Source organism: Pseudopodoces humilis, chromosome 22 (genome assembly GCF_049639895.1).
Source record: "Pseudopodoces humilis isolate 2021_Gansu_Grassland_sample_001 chromosome 22, ASM4963989v1, whole genome shotgun sequence".
Lineage (NCBI taxonomy): Eukaryota > Metazoa > Chordata > Aves > Passeriformes > Paridae > Pseudopodoces > Pseudopodoces humilis.
Genome location: NC_142221.1, coordinates 6,178,339 through 6,198,677, shown reverse-complemented (window position 1 = coordinate 6,198,677; position 20,339 = coordinate 6,178,339). Strand labels below are relative to the sequence as shown.

General features: G+C 47.6%; 1 protein-coding gene across 9 annotated transcripts in view; it reads left to right on the top strand.

The window, feature by feature from the left end:
• Nucleotides 1–20,339, top strand: part of COL27A1 (collagen type XXVII alpha 1 chain) — a 182,150-nt gene that overhangs the window by 88,910 nt on the left and 72,901 nt on the right. For 6 of the 9 annotated variants that reach the window (XM_088065669.1, XM_088065670.1, XM_088065668.1 and 3 more), the window contains exons 10-15: nt 64–117; nt 2,518–2,562; nt 4,845–4,898; nt 6,109–6,153; nt 16,381–16,434; nt 20,012–20,056. In XM_088065669.1, coding sequence (XP_087921795.1) covers nt 64–117; nt 2,518–2,562; nt 4,845–4,898; nt 6,109–6,153; nt 16,381–16,434; nt 20,012–20,056 — 297 coding nt within the window. Of the gene's footprint in view, nt 1–63; nt 118–2,517; nt 2,563–4,844; nt 4,899–6,108; nt 6,154–13,868; nt 13,919–14,478; nt 14,777–16,380; nt 16,435–20,011; nt 20,057–20,339 lie in introns of those variants that run through there. The other 3 variants (XM_088065674.1, XM_088065676.1, XM_088065675.1) reach the window with 3 other exon arrangements.

Genomic DNA, 20,339 nt, shown 5'->3' with positions numbered 1-20,339 from the left:
AAACACTCCCCAGGTGGGACATTCACTTGACTTTTTGTGCCTTTTCTTTTTTTCTCTCCAAAGGGCGAGCGAGGACCAGCTGGAAGTCCAGGTGCCAAAGGTTATCCTGGCAGGCAGGTGCAGTAAATCTCATCGTGCTGTGCACAGAGTAGGGATTTGGGTGTGCAGGTAGCTAAAGATATGCCCCACTAAGGACAGTGCAGTCCTCTAGAAAATGTTGGTATATCTGCACATTTGACCTCGGAATATTTTCATTCTTTTCCCCCTCAAGATGTTGTGCCAGTAACACAGTCTTTCAACTCTGAAATGCTGTTAGAAAGTATTTTGTGCCTATGGTAGATAAAACCTGAATTCCTACAGCAAATTATGACAGATTCTTCTTCAGTATAACAACAGGGAGAAAGCAGAACAGCAGAGCAGAGAAAAACACATGCATGCTGCTAACCCTTCTTTTCTAGACATATTTTGCACCTAATGTTGGACAAATTAGAAACCTGGGATGGAAAAAAGGTGTATTTACTATTGGAGGAGGAGATTTAGATGAACTCTCCCTAGTAAAATGCACTGGCATAAACCTATGTATACACACACAAAGTTATGCATGAACTGTAAATATATATATATATATATAAAAATCATATTTGCAGCTGCAAAAAATATGATGAGAGACAATCAAGTCACTGTTCTCATGCTGAAAAAAATTACACAAAGACAACTTTGGGAATGGAGGAGTGTGCATTGGGTAATGGATCAAGATTGGACACTTTGTTCTCCTACTGATGTAAGATGCTGAGTAGTGTAAAGGAAAGAGGAGAATTTGTAATGTAATGTAAGACCCTAAAAAATGGAATCTCTTGGAGGACAGAACATGCAGCCCCATAACATTTTGTGGTGAAGTGAGTTTTGTCAGGGGTTTCTAAAATGGACACATTTAACGTTGGATTCTGCCACGTTTATCTGTAATTCAAGAGTCCAGGCAGATGTCAAAGATCCCAAACGCTCTGTCCTGAGCTTTCAGACTTATCATGAGTTTGGATGTGAATTTTTTATGCAGATGTGTAGGTTATTGGATTAAACATGAACTAGACCTGCAGAACGAGTCTGTGACTCTCTGCCTCAGACTGTCAATAATGCATGACCCATTTTAAATTGAAAATCAAACTGATACCTTGCTTAGCACACTGGAGAGAGCAGATGGCAGAACTGGATGGGAGCTTTATGCACCTGACTAAAGGCTCCATTCATACTCTGAAAGGCTGTTAGAGCTGAGCATGCCAAAGAGTCTTCTAGGTGTGAATGTGTGTTAGATGACTAATAAGAAAAGGTCCAAGAGATTTTGGACATACAAGGTTAATGAATGCTGTTCATCAATTCAGCCCATCAGATAAGCAGGATGAAATCTGTGCCTTGACATTCAAAGAACAAATCTGCCTTCTTAAAAACGTGGTTTGGGTCAGGAAAGTGACTTTTTTATTTTTTTAAGGCAGTTTTTTTCAGCCTATCTGAATGCTGTGTGTATCCTGCATCAGAGCTGTTTACTTTACTGAGATTTTACTACTTGTTACTCCTGTCAGCTGTGCTGGCTCTGCAGCGATGGGAGAGTGCTTGGCTGGGGTTTGGTTTGTGCATCACAGGCAGGATTGTAACTTCACCCTGATGCCTGAAATCTTTGGCAATGATGCAGGAGCCAGGAAAGAGCACAACCCAACTTTCACATCCCAGCCTGAGCCTGCAGTGCTGCTAGCTGAAGAAAATATGGACTTAGCCTTTTTTTTCTGCCCCCACCCCCCTCCCCAGAAAATCCCATCAAAATTTGGAACTAGAAAAAAAAAATTTGATCTAGAAACTTTCTAGAAGGCAATAAACATGAAAATTTATTTTGCATTTTCACACTTTTCTTCTTTGCAGTGTTTTGAGTGAGCAGCATTAGGCATAGAATAAAAATGGGGAATGAATTTTCAATTATTTCCATAGCTGATGCTGCAAAGGGTTAGAGATATAGAGATACAGTACCTGCATTGCTAAGTGACTTTCTAGGCTGTAGAAATTTCTCATTGCATCAGTGTTCCCATTGCAGGTATTGGAATACATTTGCTATGCCTGTGTTTGCTTAGGCAGGAAGCTGTTGGGCACAGAGCATCACTGTGCCTCACATCCCAAGTGTAACACAACCTCTGGGCACCCCACTGCATCAGCCCTTATGGTCTTTATCATCAGAAATCTCCACTTCAGCCCCAGGGAAGGCTCACTGTGTGCAGCAGTCTCAGGTTCTGCCGAATCCCAGCTCCCCAACAATGGCAGATCTGTTATTTGTATCATTTTGTCTTTTTTTCTCCTTTGTTGATACTCCTTGGACGCTTAAAGCAAAACCTTAAAGCAGAACCATGCAGCACTTAAAGCTTTAAAAAGCTCTTAAAGCAGAACCATGCAGGGATGGTGCTTGGGGGGTTGGCACTGCTTGTTATTTTAAGTTAAAACTGGTCCACATTTGTCTTTGTTTTTTCCCTTCTGTTCTAGGGTTTACCTGGCCCCATAGGGGAATCTGGCCCAAAAGGAACTCGGGTAAGGAACCTTTCATTTGTCTTTTCTCTTGTTTTTATCAAAGGCTTCTCAAGAAACTTTAGGCTTGATGTTGCAATTCCGAAGCTGGTTGCTTTAATTTGTTGTGTTTGGGGGATTTGAGCTGCACACCGCTTGTTTATTGAAGCACTGTTAAGTTTTTTAAATGAAACATGGAATGTACTGTGATCAAAGTTCCCCAATAGTGCTGAAGATGAAGTGAGCCCCTCCAGAGCTCACATTGCAGGAGAGGAAAGAATGGCTTACAAATTCCTATCAAAGCCTGCAAGCCCCACGTCCCAAAGGCCTCTTTGGTTTCAATCAGTGTGGTTCAGTGGTCTTTGACCATGCTGAATATGGGCTCATTTGGGTACAGGCCTGGTTTGGGAGTGATTTAAATCGTTATGCACAACAGCAAGCCAGCATCTTGAAGCCATGTGCAAATACAAACAATATCTCCGTCCTGTCTGGTTTTGCTCACCAAAAATAATTGCTGAGGTTTTATTCTCACTGCAAAGGATTCTTTTTTTATTACTACTTAAGGCTCTTGTTAATCACATTTTGTTCTTTTCCTGCAATTATAAATTCACAATGTGATTCTAAGCCAATAAATCCCCATTTCTCTAACATGTGATACTTTCTCTATATGCAGTAAATTCAAGCAGCTGGCTTTCATCACTAGGAAAACTGCAAGGAATAAACAAATGCTGACCCTGTAGCTAGCAATATTCTTGAGCTGGGAAGGGAGAGGGCACGTTCAGTTCCTGCAGAAGAGAGGAAAATCTGAGAGCACAGCTTGCTCACCCCACTTCTGCTAGGGCTTAGGTTTCCCCTGGGGCATCTCCTTCTCTGCTCTAACCAGGACCTTGTGTAATTATCAGGTGGTAGATGTGCAGAATGTAAGATTTGGAAGTTAATCTCCATTTTGCACCCCTGAGTGGTGAGGACTGAAATATTTATAAAACCCCAAGGAAGCCCTTTCTCAGTTCAACCACAGTTAGTCATAATTGGGTGCTAAGGTAAGATATGTGCATTTTGTGGTTTAAAGGGAGCCAGCTCTGGACTCTTCTTCATCCTCCACCTCTACTTTTGCCTTCTCCAGGAAAAGTTTGGGAGTTACGTGGTTTCTTTTAGGATTCAGGAGGCAAAGGCAGACAGGATCATGTTAATGTAGCATTATTTCCCAGCTAGGTGTTATCCCTTAGGGAAACACAACCCACAGGGAGAGATGGACTGGTGAAAAAGTTTGGTGGGGTTGGCAGATAGAGATTTAGCAATGATGGAGAAAGGAAGATGAGAGAAAAGCAGTGTTAGCACTTGGCTCCTGTGAGAGTGAGGTGCCATGGAGGGGGCTCCCTGCTGAAATTCACTTCCTCTGGATTCGGCATGTTTGGCACCAGCTGGGCCATTGCAGAGGCCCAGCACACAAGGTAACTTTGTCCAGGCTGCTGAGCAAAGGGATTAAACACAAGGCTGCCATTGTGGGAAGGGAAGGGAAACACTGTTTCATGTCCTGTCTCAGCAGGACCCCCAGGCCACAGAGAAACCTGGAAACACAATGTTCCTGATGAGTGTGGAAGCAGTGGGTTTTATGTGAAATGTGTTGGTGAAAAGGTGCTTTCCCTGTAGGGTGGATCTGTGTGGATGTGCAGGCTGAGCCTCACGTCAATCCCCCAAGCCTGGAATGTCAGGTTCAGCCTCTCCCAGCCCATGCAGGCCCTTCAGTGCCTGGGATGATGGAGGTTTGCACAAGGTCTTGGTGGTGCAGGGATAGGCTTTGGGCAGAGCCAGGACTGACTGCAGGGTGGTGGCAGCCCTGGTGCCAGGAAAAGGGGGGCTTTGCCTCAGAAGGGGCTGCAGTGTGTGACCACCAGGGGACAGAAAGGGCTTGATATGACAGGACAGCTGGAAATGAGTGTCAAAAGCAAAGACAGAGATGAAAGGAGGTGGAGGTCTGTGGATTGCTTTTGCTGTCACTTTTGCTAACCTCGAACCAAGCTCCATTTCCCTCAGGTACGCTTAAAGCCAGCCCAGGTAAGGTTTCTTCTGGCTGTCCTCTTCCTGCCTGGAGTCCTCCTGATCCCTGGTGTGAGGGTATGTGCCCTTGGACTACATCGTGGAAGCCAGCACCATGCAGTCCATGGGCATATACACTTGCCTCAAGGTTTATTTCATCACGGCTGCCACTGACCAACGCTGGAGGTTGCTCTGCTCTTCAGGAAACACAGACTGACTGGGTGCTAACGGAGGAACATATTTGACTGTTTGTTTCCTCTTTTTTGTAGGGGTATATTGGTCTCCCAGGACTATTTGGGCTACCAGGGGCTGATGGAGAACGAGTGAGTATTTTGTGAAGAAAACCTTGGTGTGTTGGTTGAATGCAGTTCTTCAGAGCCTGATGTAACCTTCTCTCTCCCTAGTTCCTGAGGAAGGAGGCAAGCACGCCTAATGCTTAACAATCCTTCCTTAGCCTCTTCCTACCCTTAAATGAAGACCTGTGTCCCTGTATAAGGCTGATGTTCAGCTGAGGAGAACCCAGGCTTCAGGCAGGGCCATCAGACCTTGCTGGTGACTATAGAGGAGTTTTTCTATATTCTCCTTCACTTAAAAACCTGCCTTCCCTCTCCCCCTCGCCAGCTCACTTTAGTGAGGTGGGGCAGGGTGAGGAGAACGTACATGGAGATTCCCTGCTCCCACAGGAATCACCTCCCAGCCACGCTGACTCAGCATTTTGTGTCTGACTGGAGATGTCTGGAAAGAGCCTGGCTCTTGCAAGGGACAATGCTGAGCTTTCTGAAAATGGCTTTATTTCCAGTTGCATTGAGTTGGGCAGTCAAGCATGGGGCTGTAAGTGGGCAGCTGTGGCTGTGTCCTCCCTTCTTCCCGTCCTTTCCATCATGCCTTCCCAAACAGCCCAAGTTTTCAGAGCTTTATAGTTCATCCCTTGCTTTTCCACTCTCCAACTCCACATCCTCCCACCAGCCCGATCTCTTCCTATCCAAGGATCCCCTTCTCCCCGCTACAAGAGCTCCTAAAAAGGTCACTGGAAGACGAACACTGTTTGATTCCAGCCTTTCCTCCCTCAAATGCAAGCTCCAGAACGCAGAGAGGCCCCGGGACCATGTGGGAGCGTGCCTGCCTGGGAGGGGCCTGCCCTGCGCTCTGGCGACGCTGATTTAATGCTTGTATAACTAAATAAGAAACATAAACACAAGTTCTGCAGCGAGTGCCTCGGCGGTGGCCTGCATTTGGTTCCAGACCAGTAGCTTAATGACTGCTCCTGCTAAGCACAGCCCCAGCCTGGGGATGCTGCCTGCGCGTGTCCTCGGGAGGCCATAGTTAATGGGTGAAGGTTAATTGTCTTCTGCTCTCCCAGCCGACTGCAAGTAGCTGACATTTCGATTCCCAAACAATGCCACAGTCATTAGCCTCTTTTGCATTCTCCTTTCTCTTCTCATTTTGCTTTGTATTGTTGGTTGGCTGTTTGATTTCTCAACCAGAACTTTTTTTTTTTTTTTTTTTTTCTCTCTCTGTGTTTTTTCCTTGCAGGGGATCCCTGGAGTTCCTGGGAAGAGGGGCAAGATGGGTAGGCCGGTAAAGTTTTTCCTCGTCTATTATGCAGACTTTGTTGAATGAAACTGGGAACAAGACATCTGGCTTTTGGCTGGGTCCCTTCATATCTTCAAACAAACTTTTCCATGTCTGTCTGCTCAAGCAGGAAGAAAACCAAAGATAGAGACATTGCTCTCTTCCTCTCTACCATGCTCTGCTGAATTCACAGGCATTAGTGCTCTTTTCCCATGCTCCCTTGGTTCTCACAATTCTCAGATTTTCTTCTACATCTTCCCTCCTGTCCTGCCTCTGGCCAGTCGCTTCCCTAGATGCACTTTTTAATTCCCAATCATGACTGCAGGCTCTGTTCCATCTCCTGCTTTGCACCCCCACCAGTTCCATCACATTATCCTCTTCTTGCTGTGACTCTCTCCAACCCTTGTCCCATCCTGGTTTGTGTAATGCAAGTGTGGTTTTGTATAGAAACGTTTTTGTCCTTGGTGGTGTACCAGATTGGGGAAGATGTGTTTGAGGAGCAAGGAGACCAGGTAGATGTGAGAGCTCGGCCAGGAGGAAGAGGTGTTTGCAAGCAGGGCTGAAGACAAGTGTGAGGCTGTGGAGCAAGTGGGAAAAAGACTGAAATGAGCAGAGGAAACAGGGAAAGGACAGAAAGGAAAGACTTTACCCCATCAACCTCCTTCCAAGCAGTTCTGTATGCCTCCTTTAGGAAGCTGGATAAAGCTTTTTGCTGCAGGAATCAGCAGAGAGCTCAGGCATGTTGGAGCTCTGCTGTGTCTCATTGCCTTTGCACCTTGTCCTTCATGTTAGCTTGATTTTCCTCTGATCTCTGGACATCATTGCACTCACAGGCTTCTTGCAAAGTGCCCACTCACCCACACATGGAAAAATCCATTTCCCCATGCCCCCCAGGCCTGGAGCACATCCTGCCCAGGAGTCCCAGCCCACGGCTCACTGGTGTCCTCACTGCAGAATCCATGCACACACCTCAGCAGTGCCCTGTCCATCCCGCCTGTCCTGTGCCTGACATGGGGACTGGTCGAGCAGATTTTCTGGAGGGGTGCTGCCAATCTACACCAGATCTTTTGCAAGCTGCTGGTTGCACCAGAAACCCCTGTGCTGAATAAGTGCAGAGCCCCTGGTGTAACCATGACTCACTGACCAGGGCAAAACAAACACAGCAACTGTAGTTAGGGGCAGGGGCTCTGCTCTCTGCACAGAGCACACTGCGGGCTCAAAGCCTTCCAGCTGTTGGCTGGCCAGGATTTGTAATCTTCCAGGCAAGGGTTTCGGTCTGGCGGTCACTGCTACGAGCAAGGGGCTCCCCTGAGATCAGCAGGGAATCTCTCAGCTGTGGAGGCATTTAGGCTGGGATCTGGGGAAGGGATTAAATGGCTACACATGAGCACCCTTGTTCTGCTTGGCTCCTTCGGAGAGTTCTGGCTGCATCCCTGTTTTATGGTATCAGGTTTAATAGGAAATCTTGAATGGACCGATGCTGATGATTTGAACTTCCGAGCGTGAACAGAAAGATTAAGTGACATCCACGGTTATTCAGGAAGTCTCTGGGAAAAATGGAAAAAAAAGCAGGAACCAGCTGACCTGATTCTCTTCCCAACACCTATCTCCTGGCCAGTGCTGCCTCCCAGCTGCTTTGGGGTTTTTGTGAGCCTTCTGGGATTTCCCTGGTCTTTCCCATCCCTGCAGCCTTAGATTTGCTGGTGTCGCTGCTGTTCCTCTGCTAGCTCCGTGTTGTCATTGCAGGGGAGAGCTCTTGGAAGCCCTTATTAGCTGCCTTCAGAGCTGGTGAATGCTCTGGGGAGGAGGAAGAGAGTTGGTATCACACATATTTCTGTACCTAGCATTGTTTGGGATGAGAGCTGGCAGTGGATCAGTGCTCAGCCAAGGGGGCTTCGGGAGGTTGCATGTGACACCGTGGGCCTCTGAGAATGATGTAAGAGGGAATGATTAAAATAGAGGAACTGGACATGAGTCAGATCTTGAAATCCTTCCAGGCAAGTTAAGTTTTGTAGAGCTGTGAGGGACACGGTGAGTTTGTGGTGGAAAGAGCTGACTCCACCTCCCGCTTGGCTCTCCCTGCCCAACATCAGCGATGCAGGAGGCCAGTGCATCCCAACATTTGGGCCCTGGAGAAGGAGAGGGCTGGGGGTGGTCTGGGGCAGAGTTATGGTTGGAGTCCAGTGCACGAAGGAGGCTGAAATAACAGGAGTCTGTACGTCTCTGGATCTGCCTGTGTTAGAGGTGGGCTGGGGGGCTGGAGCTGATGCAGCTGTTTGCTTAAACCTTCAGTCTTGCCAGCGCAGTGGCTGGAAAAAAATGTCTTTTTTTGTGTTTTTTGTGGATTTTTATGGTGTTCAGCTGAGCAGCTGGGGAAAAAAAAAAATATAAAAACAAGACTCCATCAGGGGTGCTGGGGGAAGAGTGAGAGAAGCTGTTGATAGCGTGTCTTGCCATGCAGAGGAAATGTGTCAGTCCTGGTTCATCTCTAGGAAGAAGATGTGCTGCCACTGTAGGAAATGACTCATAGGAAGAGTAGGAGATAGAACTAGCTCAAGGAACACCAAGCTGTTCTTATGCTGTGGGAGATGGCTAGCCACAATCAGAACTGTCTGCACTGCAGATTGTATTAAACTTCAAATAGAGTGGAATATTGTCAGAAGTTCTTAAGCTCTGCTAGAAGAAAATACTTAAAGGCAAAACTTCAGGAAAGATATCCAAAGAGCTCTGAGCTCTTTTTTGGTTCATCTTTGGTTTTGATGTGTGCTTATCTCTCTCTTTTTCGCATGGAGTGTCAGTACTGCACCAGCTGTGCTATTTTATATCTATGATTTTTACAAACTGTTTTGTTAGTAGTATTCTTTTTAAAGGGATAGAAAAGAAGGAGAAGAAATTTAATTCGAAGACATAGTTAGTAATTTTAAAGTTCATCTGAGGTCTATTCACAAGTGAGTTAAACACAACTGAGGTTTCCTTACATTTTTCTAAGAACCTGGTAGTGCTTCTGTTCCTGTGCTCAGATCCTCACTGGGTCAGGTATCATGCAAACAAAAGAAAAAGCCCTGGCCCAAAGAGTCTACAAAGCAGGACAGGATCAGACCATCCCCAAGGCTGGAAGGATTTGGTAACAGCAGCACAAGCCATTAACAGATACTTCTGCTTCCTTGCCCGTTTCTGTGCTCATCGTTCTGGTTTTTGTCCGTGACATGCAGTGTCACACAGGCTGCTTGGCTCTTCCAGCTCTGTGCAAAACAGGGATAACACACAGTCCTTGGAGAGCTCTCTCCCGGGCTCAGCAGCTGAAGCCTAGCATGGAAATGCCAAGGATGACAGCTCATGTGTCAAGGAAGAGGTGCTATAAGATGGATTTGAAGTAACAAGGATCAGCATGTGAGTGAGTCCAGGTCCCTCCCCTCTGTCACCCACAGCAGAGAGCCAGCAGTGACCTGGCAGCCACTGGAACCAAGCTCAGGGTTTGCTGGGAGCAGCAGTGCAGTGCCAGGAACACAGGCAGGATCCCCCTCTCACTTGTGGCACCTCAGTGGCACCTTCTCACCAGGCTGTTTCTCATGTGTGCTCTCCTCTTCTGTGGTGGCTTATCATGCAGTAACTCCTGCCTCCAGTGAGCACCAAGTTACAATATATTGGTTTTTCTTCATCTGACAAGCTGTCAGAAGGTCATGTGATACCCCTGCCCTCCCCACCAGCATGAGCAGGCTCTTGCATCATGAAAAGGCATCATCTCATGGGAGACTGGATAGCCAAAAAGCAGGGCTTCCTCTGGGTCAGGAAGGTTTCATTTTGTAGCCTCCCCAACCTTTTGATGGAGGGCTAAGATAGATCCATCCTGAATGTCAGAGCATGGGGCTTTGCCAAGGTACACAGGCTCAGCTGTTGTCCATGCAAACAGTGGGGACACACGCTCTGCCACGTGTCTGGCCAGGCTGGCACAACCTCAGGTCACTGGCAAAACAAATGTTGCTACTCTCTGGAGGGACCAAGATGATAAACATCTCCTCTCTTGCTCCAATCTTTTCTCTGCTTTGGATGCAGCTGAGACCCTTCTTTGCATTTGGAGTGAGCCAAGAGTCTCCTGCACCACATGAGCTGAGATTTGGGAAACTGGTAACAGCATCTCATAGTACTCTCAGATGTGGCCAGCTAAAGCCAGAGGAGAAATGTGTGGGCTGAAGGCCTGGTGTACACCTAAATCCACAAGATGAGCTGCAGGAAGGAGCACAAATGGTCTGTAGGAGCTGGTGGACAGGACTTGGGTAGCACTGTCTGTGCCAGTACCCCAGCATAGCACCAAAATGTTTCATGCCTTTTTCAGGAACTGATTAATTTAAAAATGTAATATGCTTGTAATCATTCTGTTTGCATGAAAAGTCCAGTGGAGGTCCTGAAAACTAGCCATGAATAAAGCTCCTCTTTTAATGAGAGAGGTTTAGCCCATGGATCAGATGTTTCCTGTTAGCCATTTAAGTAAATTCTTTGCTTTATTTTTTTTTTTTTTTTTTTGCTTTGTTAACCTGAATTTTTAAAATAGATGTGGTTTGAGCAATCAGTGACTTTTTTTAATGCTGAAGTTGGACACTGAAGCTGGGCAGCTGGTCTGGTCTCTCCACCCCTCTTGGCCTGGCTCACCACTCTGAAATGCAGGCGTGAGCCCAGAGCAAATGTCACCATCTCTATTTGGCCTGAGCTGTGTTCCACATGTCTGGAGTTTCCCAAATCTCTGTGGTGAGGTGCTTGCATGGTTACTTCTCACATGTTCCTATGTCCATGATTACACCATCCAAATAACCTGGCGAGGTGGACAATACCAATATGTATTTCATTTTTTAAAGAACAGGCAAAACAAAGTACTGAAAACACAGGAAGAAGGGTTTGAAAGGTGCCAAGAGCTGTAACTTCCACTGAAAGGAAAGAAACAATCCCGAAGGTATTTTTTTTCCAAGAATGCTCCTAAGTGACTTGTCCATCACAATTCAGAATTCTCATGAGGAGCTGAACCAAGGTCTTCCAGGCATCTTTAATCCTTCAGGGAAAAGCTCATTCATAAATAAAAGCTCAAAAATTATTCTTATTAGAAATCATAAGGAAAAGTAATGCAATTGTCACCTATGAGTCTGAAAGCCTTTTGACCCCTAAAGCTGCTTGACTTGGAAATGTTGGCCACAGACAAGGAGGAGCAGTGGCAGGCTCAGTGCTCTCTGCCCAACGTGTCTGTGCAATGGTAGCTGGGTTAGAGCTCTGCAGATCAGGAAAAGATCCTCTTCCAGTGGAAAAGGAATAGAGCAGGAGTGTGGAGGGGCTGGCACTTCACTTGAGTGATGTTTGCCTGGAGGGGCTTCAGGAAATTTTTCTTGTGTTGCTCCTGCTGTACTCCCACAGCTGGAGGGATAGTTATGTTTAAAAATGCCCTGAAATCTCTGTCCCAAGAGGTGACATGGAGCTGTGAAGTCTCCTGGGGGAGAGAGGAAAGCTTCCTGTCAGGTGGCAGAGGAGCAGGGCTGCAGCAGGACCCCCACTCCATGCCCAGCATGTGGCATCTCCCTTTTGCAGGGATGAAAACTGCCTAGAGCCAGGGGAAGGGAGAGGTCCCTGTGCAGCTCTTGGGTGACAGCTGGGGGGAGGCACAGCAGGAGCACAGGCTCTGCCAGTCTCCCTTTGGGGTGACTCCTGCTGGGGTTGAGCCAGCCCCTGCCCACCTGTGAAGGGGCTCAGTCTGCTCTCCACACCAGGAATTCTCTCAGAGGTATGAGCTGCCAACATAAGCTACACTTGTTTGTTTTATTCTCCTTATTTTTTTCCAATGAAGGCTTTCTCTCACCCTCAGCCCTGCTTCTCCACCACCTTTTTTTTTTTCTTTCTTTTTCCTTACTTAAATTGTTTGACTTGCAAGTTCCATCCCTGGGGAGGCTCCTGGGCAGTGATTCACCTGGCTGGAGCCAACTGGCAAATAGAGTCTTTTGCAGACAAGACAGGAGGGCTGGTTGGTTTGAGCACCTTCAGCCAACAGGAAAATAAAATCCTATTTTTGGAGAACGATTTTGTTGGCATGAAGACCTGCCAGGATTCTTCAGAGCAGCAGCTGCCAGACTGCCTCCCTTACTCCTGCAGGGAAAGCGCTTTAAATGGAATCAGATGTTGTATCCACACAACACACCCACCCACACGTGAGCACCTGGAAGGACATTGGGCAGCAAAGGACACCGTGTGTGTCACCTGTCCCTGCCTCCTGAGGACAGCTGCTTCCAGGGACAAGGAGCAGTGGTGTCTGCTCCGACCAGGAGCTTTGGCTGACAACAGGCAGCAGAAAGGGCAGGCTGCTCTGTTTGCTTTCAACTGAGGAAGAAAGGAAGGGGAGGTGGAGGGGGATGTAATCCCCTGGTGCAGGAGGAGCTGGTTCCAGTGTCTGTCTGGGTCTGGTTGTTCTCAGCAGGAGTCTCCTGGTGTATGAAAGGATGCCCTTTGCAGGGAGTGGGGATGAAAAGGAATTAAGGCGCTATTGGAACATCTCAAAGATAGAGACTTTGTTACTTGTCAGTGTAACCTGGGATAAATCAGTTTGTATCTGTCTGTGTCTCAGTTCACCGAGTGCGGCGAGGACAAATTGTGCAACCCCTGAAAAGCTCTGCTTGGGCTGGGGACAGGGAGCACAGAGCACCCAGACCTCGCTAGCTGCAAAGCATCTGTTCTCTCTCTCCAACTCCTCCCCAAGCATCATCTTGCTTCTTTCATTGAACTTCTCCTTCAGACAATGTGAAATCCATTCAGCTGGACATTTTCCCCCACCTCCTCTCTGAATTTCCCAGCTGTGAGATAGAGCCAAAAGTTTTGTCATAGCTGACCGGAGCACTGCGGAGGAGCACCCCGCCGGCTCTTGGCCAACACAACTTGTTAGTCAAACATTTTCTTCCTAGTTCTGCTGCCATTTGCCTTCCCTGTCCTGGTCCTTCTCTGTACATCCCGTCCCTCCCACAGAGTGGGCAGGATGCGTGGCTCTGTGTTTTTCACTGAGGTGTTTTCCTTTTCTGTCCCAATTCTTAAGCATAATTTCCAGGGACTGGTTTGAAAAAAAACACCTTGAAAAACGATGGATTTTCTATACCAAAATCCCTTCTGCACTCACAGGAGACTCTGATTCTGCTGGATTCTTTAATCTCTTTCAAAAGTCTCCTGTAATGGGCTGCCAGTTGTGACCTGCCCGTCTTACAGCACCATAAAATGAGTTTCCTGCCCCATGTGTTCTCCCCCAGTCTGGGCTCCTCAGGCTCTTGGAGCAGTGCATGGGAGAGCAGAGGTGTCACTGCTTTGGGGAATGAAACCAGCGGGATAACAAAGTCTGCTTGTAACTTCTAGGCAGGTTGTTTTAGTTGAATAGTGCTAGTTCTGTTCCTGGGGAACATCTCTCTCCTTGAGGCTCAAGCAGGAGAGGCACCAAAAAAACAGCTTTAACAGACGTGTGAGATCCCATAAATTAGGACACTGTGGTCACTGGAACTGTTATTGTGGTTTAAACTGTTGCTGCTTACCCCATGGAAACAAAGTGCTTTCTTTTTCATTAGGGGCTTAAAAGATTGATTGTTTCCTGCTGTGCAAGAGCTGTGCTGGGATAGCTTTCACAACCTGGTTTGGGTCTTTGCAGACTGTATGGATGCTGAAATATCCCTCTCCTTTGCCACAGCCACCAGCCTTAGCCTCACTTAATGTGCCAAACCTGTGCTTGTGTGCTAAGCTTGACTTCTGGACTAGGATGCCTGGGGTTAGTTGAATTGAATCTTTCCATTAGTCTCCTCTGGCTTTCTTTTACAGCTTGGGCCAAAAAGCACCCCAGCAAGGGGTGAGCTGGGGGTTGCTTGTGCCAGCAGTGCAGATGGTGTGTTAAGGACAAAAAAGGTGTTGGCAAAAATGGAGCTTTGGTGCTGAGTCTTTTCCTGGGCCTGTTCTGCTTCTCAGCTTCCTCCCACTTTGACCCTTTTCCACCCCATCTTGAGGGCTGGAAGAACCCTGAACTCTGTGGGCAGTCACAGCCTGCTGTGAACAGGCTTTAATGCTGAATCACTTGGTTGATGGGTGGCATTGGCCAAGCATAGGAATAAATCTGGTTTTCAAGGTATTTGGATATTTGGAGAACTATTGCTGGAAAACCTGTGTAAAAGTTAGACCTCTATTAACTCTATCACCAAGTGCCTCAAATTTCCTGTCTTTAAGCAGCATGGTTAATGCTGGAAACTGAGGTATAAAGAAAAGAGTGAAACACGTGTGAAACATATGCATTTAAATAGTTCCTTATCTGGCTTCTTCTATTCTGGCACAGGAGCACATTGTTTATGTCACATTGCAAGACTTTTAAATCAAATTCAGACAATGGTGTTTTAGTCTGGAGCAAGCATTCCCCTGGCTGCTATGATGCTGCTGTAGCAATATTGTTTTTGTTGTACCATTCAAAGTAGTGAAATCTCCCCATGTTGGCAAAAGCTCAGCTCCATAGCAGATACCCCAGCAGCCACAGGGCCAGACTGCTGCTCAGTGGCATCCATGGGTCACTCCATGCCCAGCTCTGAGGAAGGAAGGATGCAGCTGGGGAATGCTGAAGGCTGTGACTGAAATCTGCAGCAGCGTAAGTACAGTATCAGTCTATGCACACTCATATTTTCCTTGGCAAGCCACATGACTGTAAACAGCAAAATATTCTGGCAATCTTATTTTATTTTTTTGTCTTGCCTGAGCAATGATTTTTCCCTGCACATCTCTCTTCTGATCTGATCGATTCAGCATGTAGCAGAGTTATTTTTCCCCTTCTTTTTCATTAAAGAAAATTGTAGCCCCCCTGCCTTCTTGTTATATTTGACATCTTTGTCTCTAGATGGCAGAAGGCTGTTTCCAGTGGTTGCTTACCACAGCTTCTTGGCATGTGCACAGGCCTCAGGGATGTAGTGCCTAGCTGGAGAAAGGCAGACAACTTTCCTATTCACAGTGATTCCCACAAAACAGAAGTGTTGAATCCGAGCAAGCAGTAGCTCATGTGAGTTCAGTCCTTCATGCTGTAGGGAATTGGTACAGAAGAGCTGAAATGCTGGCTCTGAGGGCAGCGGCAGAACTTTTGTTGGCTTAAGCCAGGCCTCCCATCTCTCACCTTAAATTTTACCATGTAACTTTTTACCTTTTCTGTTCACCAGGAGTTAAACCCTCAAAGGTCAAGGGAGGTCTTGGATGACAGTTTCCCAGTGTAGTTCTCCTGTTCTGTCTGCTGTGATCATTTCAGTTTTCATTGTTGCTGATGGGTTTCCAGATAAGGCATTGGCTGTTGCATTCCACTTCCCTCAGATTTGCTTTTCCCAGATAACCAGTGTTTGTAGTACATAGGGAAGGGGGCAGGACAGGAGAAATTCCTCTCTCTGTCTGCTTCATCCCTGTCTCTTGAGCTCCCAGGTATTCCAGAACATGTCCTTTGTATTTCTGGTGAGCCAGAGAAGGGGATAAAGCACTTCTACTCTGACTCCCAGTTCTGTGGGAGACAGAGCATGGCAGGACAGGGAAGAGGAAGCTGCTTTGGGATTTGGTTGTAGCAGGGAATTGGATGGGGAGGGCTTAGAGGAGCACAGGATCTGTCCAAGAGTGAGAGAGAACGTGTCACACCACCATGTTCTGGCTCTGGCTCAGTACCTCCACTCCCTTCTCTATAATTGTCTGAAGTCTTCCAAACTTGCATCGGATATAATGAGATGAAGTCGTCTTTTGTGGTGACTTTTTCATGTAGTAAACATGGCCTTTCACAGCTCTGGGGTGTGGACTGTAATGAGTTTGGAAGCATTTGCTCCTCTGGCAAGCTGAAAGGGAGTGAATTCACCAGGCATCTCCGATCAGCTCCATTAAGCATCTGCATGGGCTCCAACAGGCTTTGTGCTGTCCAGCTATCCTGAGAGGAGGGGGTGCTGCTCAAATTATCCTGCTAGTAGATAGCACTAAATAATTCAGATTGACAGCCCATTTTTTAATAGTCACTGCAGTGAGGTTTATGAATCAGGGGTTTTGGCCTTGTGGAGCTGTGCTGGTGTGGCAGGAGTGCCTTGGATGAGGACAGGCAGGCTGGTTGTCCCATGTGTCCCTGTGTTCTGCTGCTTTCCAAAGTGCTGCACCGGGTTCAAGGGGAGTGGTTTGTAACTGACTTTCTACACCAGGGAGCCTCAATAACTAACATTCATATTTGCCTCCTCTTCTCAGGGTTTTCCTGGTAATTTTGGAGAGCGAGGACCTCCAGGCATCGATGGGAACCCTGTAAGTTCATTACATTTTCCTTTCTTTTATCCTTTTGCAGTTGGCACTGTACTGCATCGTGCTAGTTAGAGCTGAGTGAAGCTTTTACGCTTGGTGGCAGCTTCTGGCTGATTTTGTCCCTCCTGAAAAACAGATGTACATCCCTGCCCAGCTGAAAGCTCCTGTGTTTGGTTCCTGTAACTGTCGAGTCATTTACCATCAGTTTTCTGTCTCCATCTCTTGCCTTCCTTGCACCTCAGTCTTGATAGGCGCTTTCTTATCCAGAAGGTGTGACTAGGAGAAAATCAAGAGAAAAGGGATGTTGCTCTGGCAGAATAGGCAGTGTTGGACCATGTTGTCCATACCACAGGGCACAGATTCCCTGCTCCAGTCTGGGAGCACTGAGGGACAGCCTGCCCAGCCTGCCCCATCCCTCTGCCAGCCCTGGGACTGCATGGGGACTAAGTCTCCAGTCTCCTGAGTTCTTGGCCTCCCTTCTCTCTTCATCTGACCCCTGCTGACTCCCTAAGAGTGGGATGTGTCTCCTGGGAATTGGGTCAGGATGGTCACAGAGGTCATTTAGCAGCTGGGTGCTGATAAGGTTTAATTTGCTCTGCTCTTGTAGCACTAAGCTGTGGGGATGTGTAGAGTTTGCCACTGCTCACAGAACGTGTCCTCGTGGTTTGCAACAGTTCTCAGATGTATTAATTATCCTAAACTGTTTTCTGAATTACTTTGTTGGTTCTCCCTGAATTAGCATGTGAGCAGCACTGATTCATCTTCGAAATTCCTGCTGCCTTGGTTATTCACACATAATCACCGTGCTGCTCTGGGGTTGGATGGGATGATTTGTGTGAAGCAACCCACTCCACATGTGCCTGCAAGTTCCCATTTGTCATATATGCAGCATAAAAGTTATTTTCACAACCGACTCCAATCACCAAGCCAAGCTCAGTTACAACTCCAGCCTTTGTGGGAATTCAGCACAAGAATCATAAATGCAGTGAACTGAAGGAATGATGTTCCCAAGGAATACTTCTGCAGGACTTTTCCCATCCTTCAGTCAACTTAAGCCATGGGTCAGAGTGGAACCAGTAGTCCCAAAGTAGAAAACTTTCTGATTGTTCTGCTGTTTCCAGCCAGCCCACCAGGAAGAGCAGGAATCCTGGAGGACAGGAAGACTTTTTTTTCCCCCCCAAATAACTTACTTTGTTTTCTTTTGAATATGCAAGTTGTCTAAGCCCCATTCAGAAGATGTCCTCGGTGCCAGTCAGCTGAATGGCAGTTCCCAGAGCCTGGGAGAGCAGCAAATGTCCCATTAATTCATCCAGAAGGATGGCTCCTCTTTCATCTTATCAACGGCTCTTAAATATTAATGTGCCTTGGCGATCGAAGAATGAAAACAGACTGTTTGGGCTGACTTAAAGGGAGGTTCACAGGGTCACAAGCGGAGTCACAGACGCAGAAAAATGCCAGAAAGTCTGTTTGTGGTGCACACAAATATACTAGGTCTGGTAGGTGGGGTGTGCAGCTGAGCTGTCAGAGGCAGGAGCACGGGCTGCCACATCCTCTGATCCCTGCTCGAGTGGGGAAGGCTGAACCCGACAGTCTCTGATCTCCTTTCCATCCCCTCCGGGCACAGCACAGGCTCTTCCAGCTCCAGGGGCCTTCTGCCCTCCTACCAGCCCATGAGAACTGTTGAGCCATTGCATTCCAGATCCCATGTGCCCCCGAGTGCTTTAGCCACTCCAATTAGGCTCTTAATCACAGGAATTAGACGTGGGAAAGGGCTGTTGATTCATCTTCTCTCTTGTCCCCGTGCCCGGTTCATGCACTGAAAAAGGAGAATAGAGCCTGGTTTCCCTGACAGGCCAGGGACTGATAGACAGGAAAGGCCACTTGTAAATCCTCCACTTCCTAGACCAGGGAATAGCTCAAATTAACAAGTAGTCCTGTCCACATCTCTCAGGGGAGTCCTATTCCCAGAGGAAATCCTCTTCCCTTGGCTGTGAGGTCATGCATTTCCACATACATCCGTTCTCTTGGGGAATATCAATACGACACGAGTCAGAAATCTGGGAAGTGCCTCGTGAAACTGGTGGGACCAAGAGCTGACCATGCACCCATCCTGCAGCCCAGCCACCCTGGAAGCCTGCAGAACTTCCTGGGAAACCCAGGCCACCGTGCAGCTCCTGTGCTCAGCATTCCCGGGGTACTCCCCCTCCTTCCTGAGCCAGTAATGCCAGCCCTTGGCTAAAAGCTTGTCACTGACCTTATAACAGTAGCTCTGAGGACGCAGAAATCCCACCCATGAGGAACAATTGCTCCACAGATGTCCCAAGTATGCAGGAAAGGAACTGGCCATAAAAAAAAAAGCAATTTTAGGCTGGTTGAGATTATGAAACACTTTTTTGTGTGTGTACTTGCCCAATAGTCCTTTACTCCACTTTTCATAAAATAAACACACGTAACCCTTTACCCAAGGAGCCCTGAGCACATTCAGTCACGTTGTGTCCCCTTCTCTTTCCTTCTTCCAGTAGGCAAATCCTTCCATAAAAGGGGAGCTATATTGCACTGGAGGGGACTCCACCAGATGTGCACCATAAACTGAGCAGGGCTGTCAAAGAAAGTAGCCAGCATGATCCAGAGCAGGGGCAGGACTGTCTGAATTAACAGGAAGTTCAGCATTTCCAATGCACTTGTTTTGAGGGGCCCTGTTGGAGATGGAGGTGTGTAAGAGCAGGTCCTTGCCCTGACAAGCAGCTCACTGTTAGCGTGGCCAGGGAGGCCACCAAGGGGGACACGGGACAGGCTGAGCACCCCGTGGTTGCTGAACTGCTCAGGGGCCTGGATAGGTGAGTTGTGGGGGGCTGGCAGAGCTTCTCTGCTGGGCTTCACTTGAAGATGCCACCAGGCACCCGCCAGTGCTTCTGCATGTCTTTGGAGAGCTCAGAGAGAGAAAGTCTGTGGTGAAGCTGAGAAGCCAAACCAGCTCCACATGCCCCATCAGCAGTCTGACCCTTGGAATGGTGAGCTCCAAGGTGCCAAATACACTCCCAGGACCTTTTTGCCAGCACCAGAAGCTGCCATACCCTCTCCCCAAACTACCCAGTTTCATTTTCATGCAGGTCTTCCTTTTCCTCTGAGTTTTATTATTACTTAACCACTCCCAAAAACTCACCTTTCCCAATGTTAAAGCAGCAGCTTTCCTCTCCTTCCCACCTTAGCCTTTCTCTCCCCATGTCCCCTCCCTGCTCTGGTCCCTCTCCCTGCCAGTGGCTGGATCTCACCTGGGGCAGGCTCCCACCTCTCCCCTGCACAGTGAAATGTTCCTTTCATCCAGCCTGCTCCTGGGAGGGAGGTCAGCCCTGGGAATAACTGCCCAACAGCAAGCAGCCTGTGTCTTCCCAGGATGTGCTCACAAGTGCACTCCCCAAGGTGGAAGTTCTGGATCACTTTGGTGGGGAAAGGGGCTGTGGATGGAAGGGGGAGGGACGGTCTTTTCCCTTCCCTCAAGCCCTTGAAACACTGAGCTGCCTTTCAGTCTATGCTTGTCTATAAAGTATCCGTAACCGTGTGGGTTTGTCTTTCCTTTTAGGGAGAATTGGGAGCTCCAGGTCCTCCTGGAGTCCTTGGACTCATTGTAAGTACAAAAACAAATGGGGATCTGGCTTGTCGGGCTTTAACCCTTTCAACCTGCCTAACTACACACAGATTTTCTTCTTCCAGTGAGCAGGATACCGTTTGTATGGGGGAGGTGTGACATCTGGGGAGAGAGTGGGTTTCCCGGTGCATTGGGAGGTGGAGGAGGGCAAACCCTTTCCAAGCAAAAGGAAACAGATTAGAAGTCTGTTGTTAGTGTCTTTTTCTTTCGTGATAACTTTCCCTTTTGATAACATTTGCCAAAGTATTTCTTCAAAGATGCA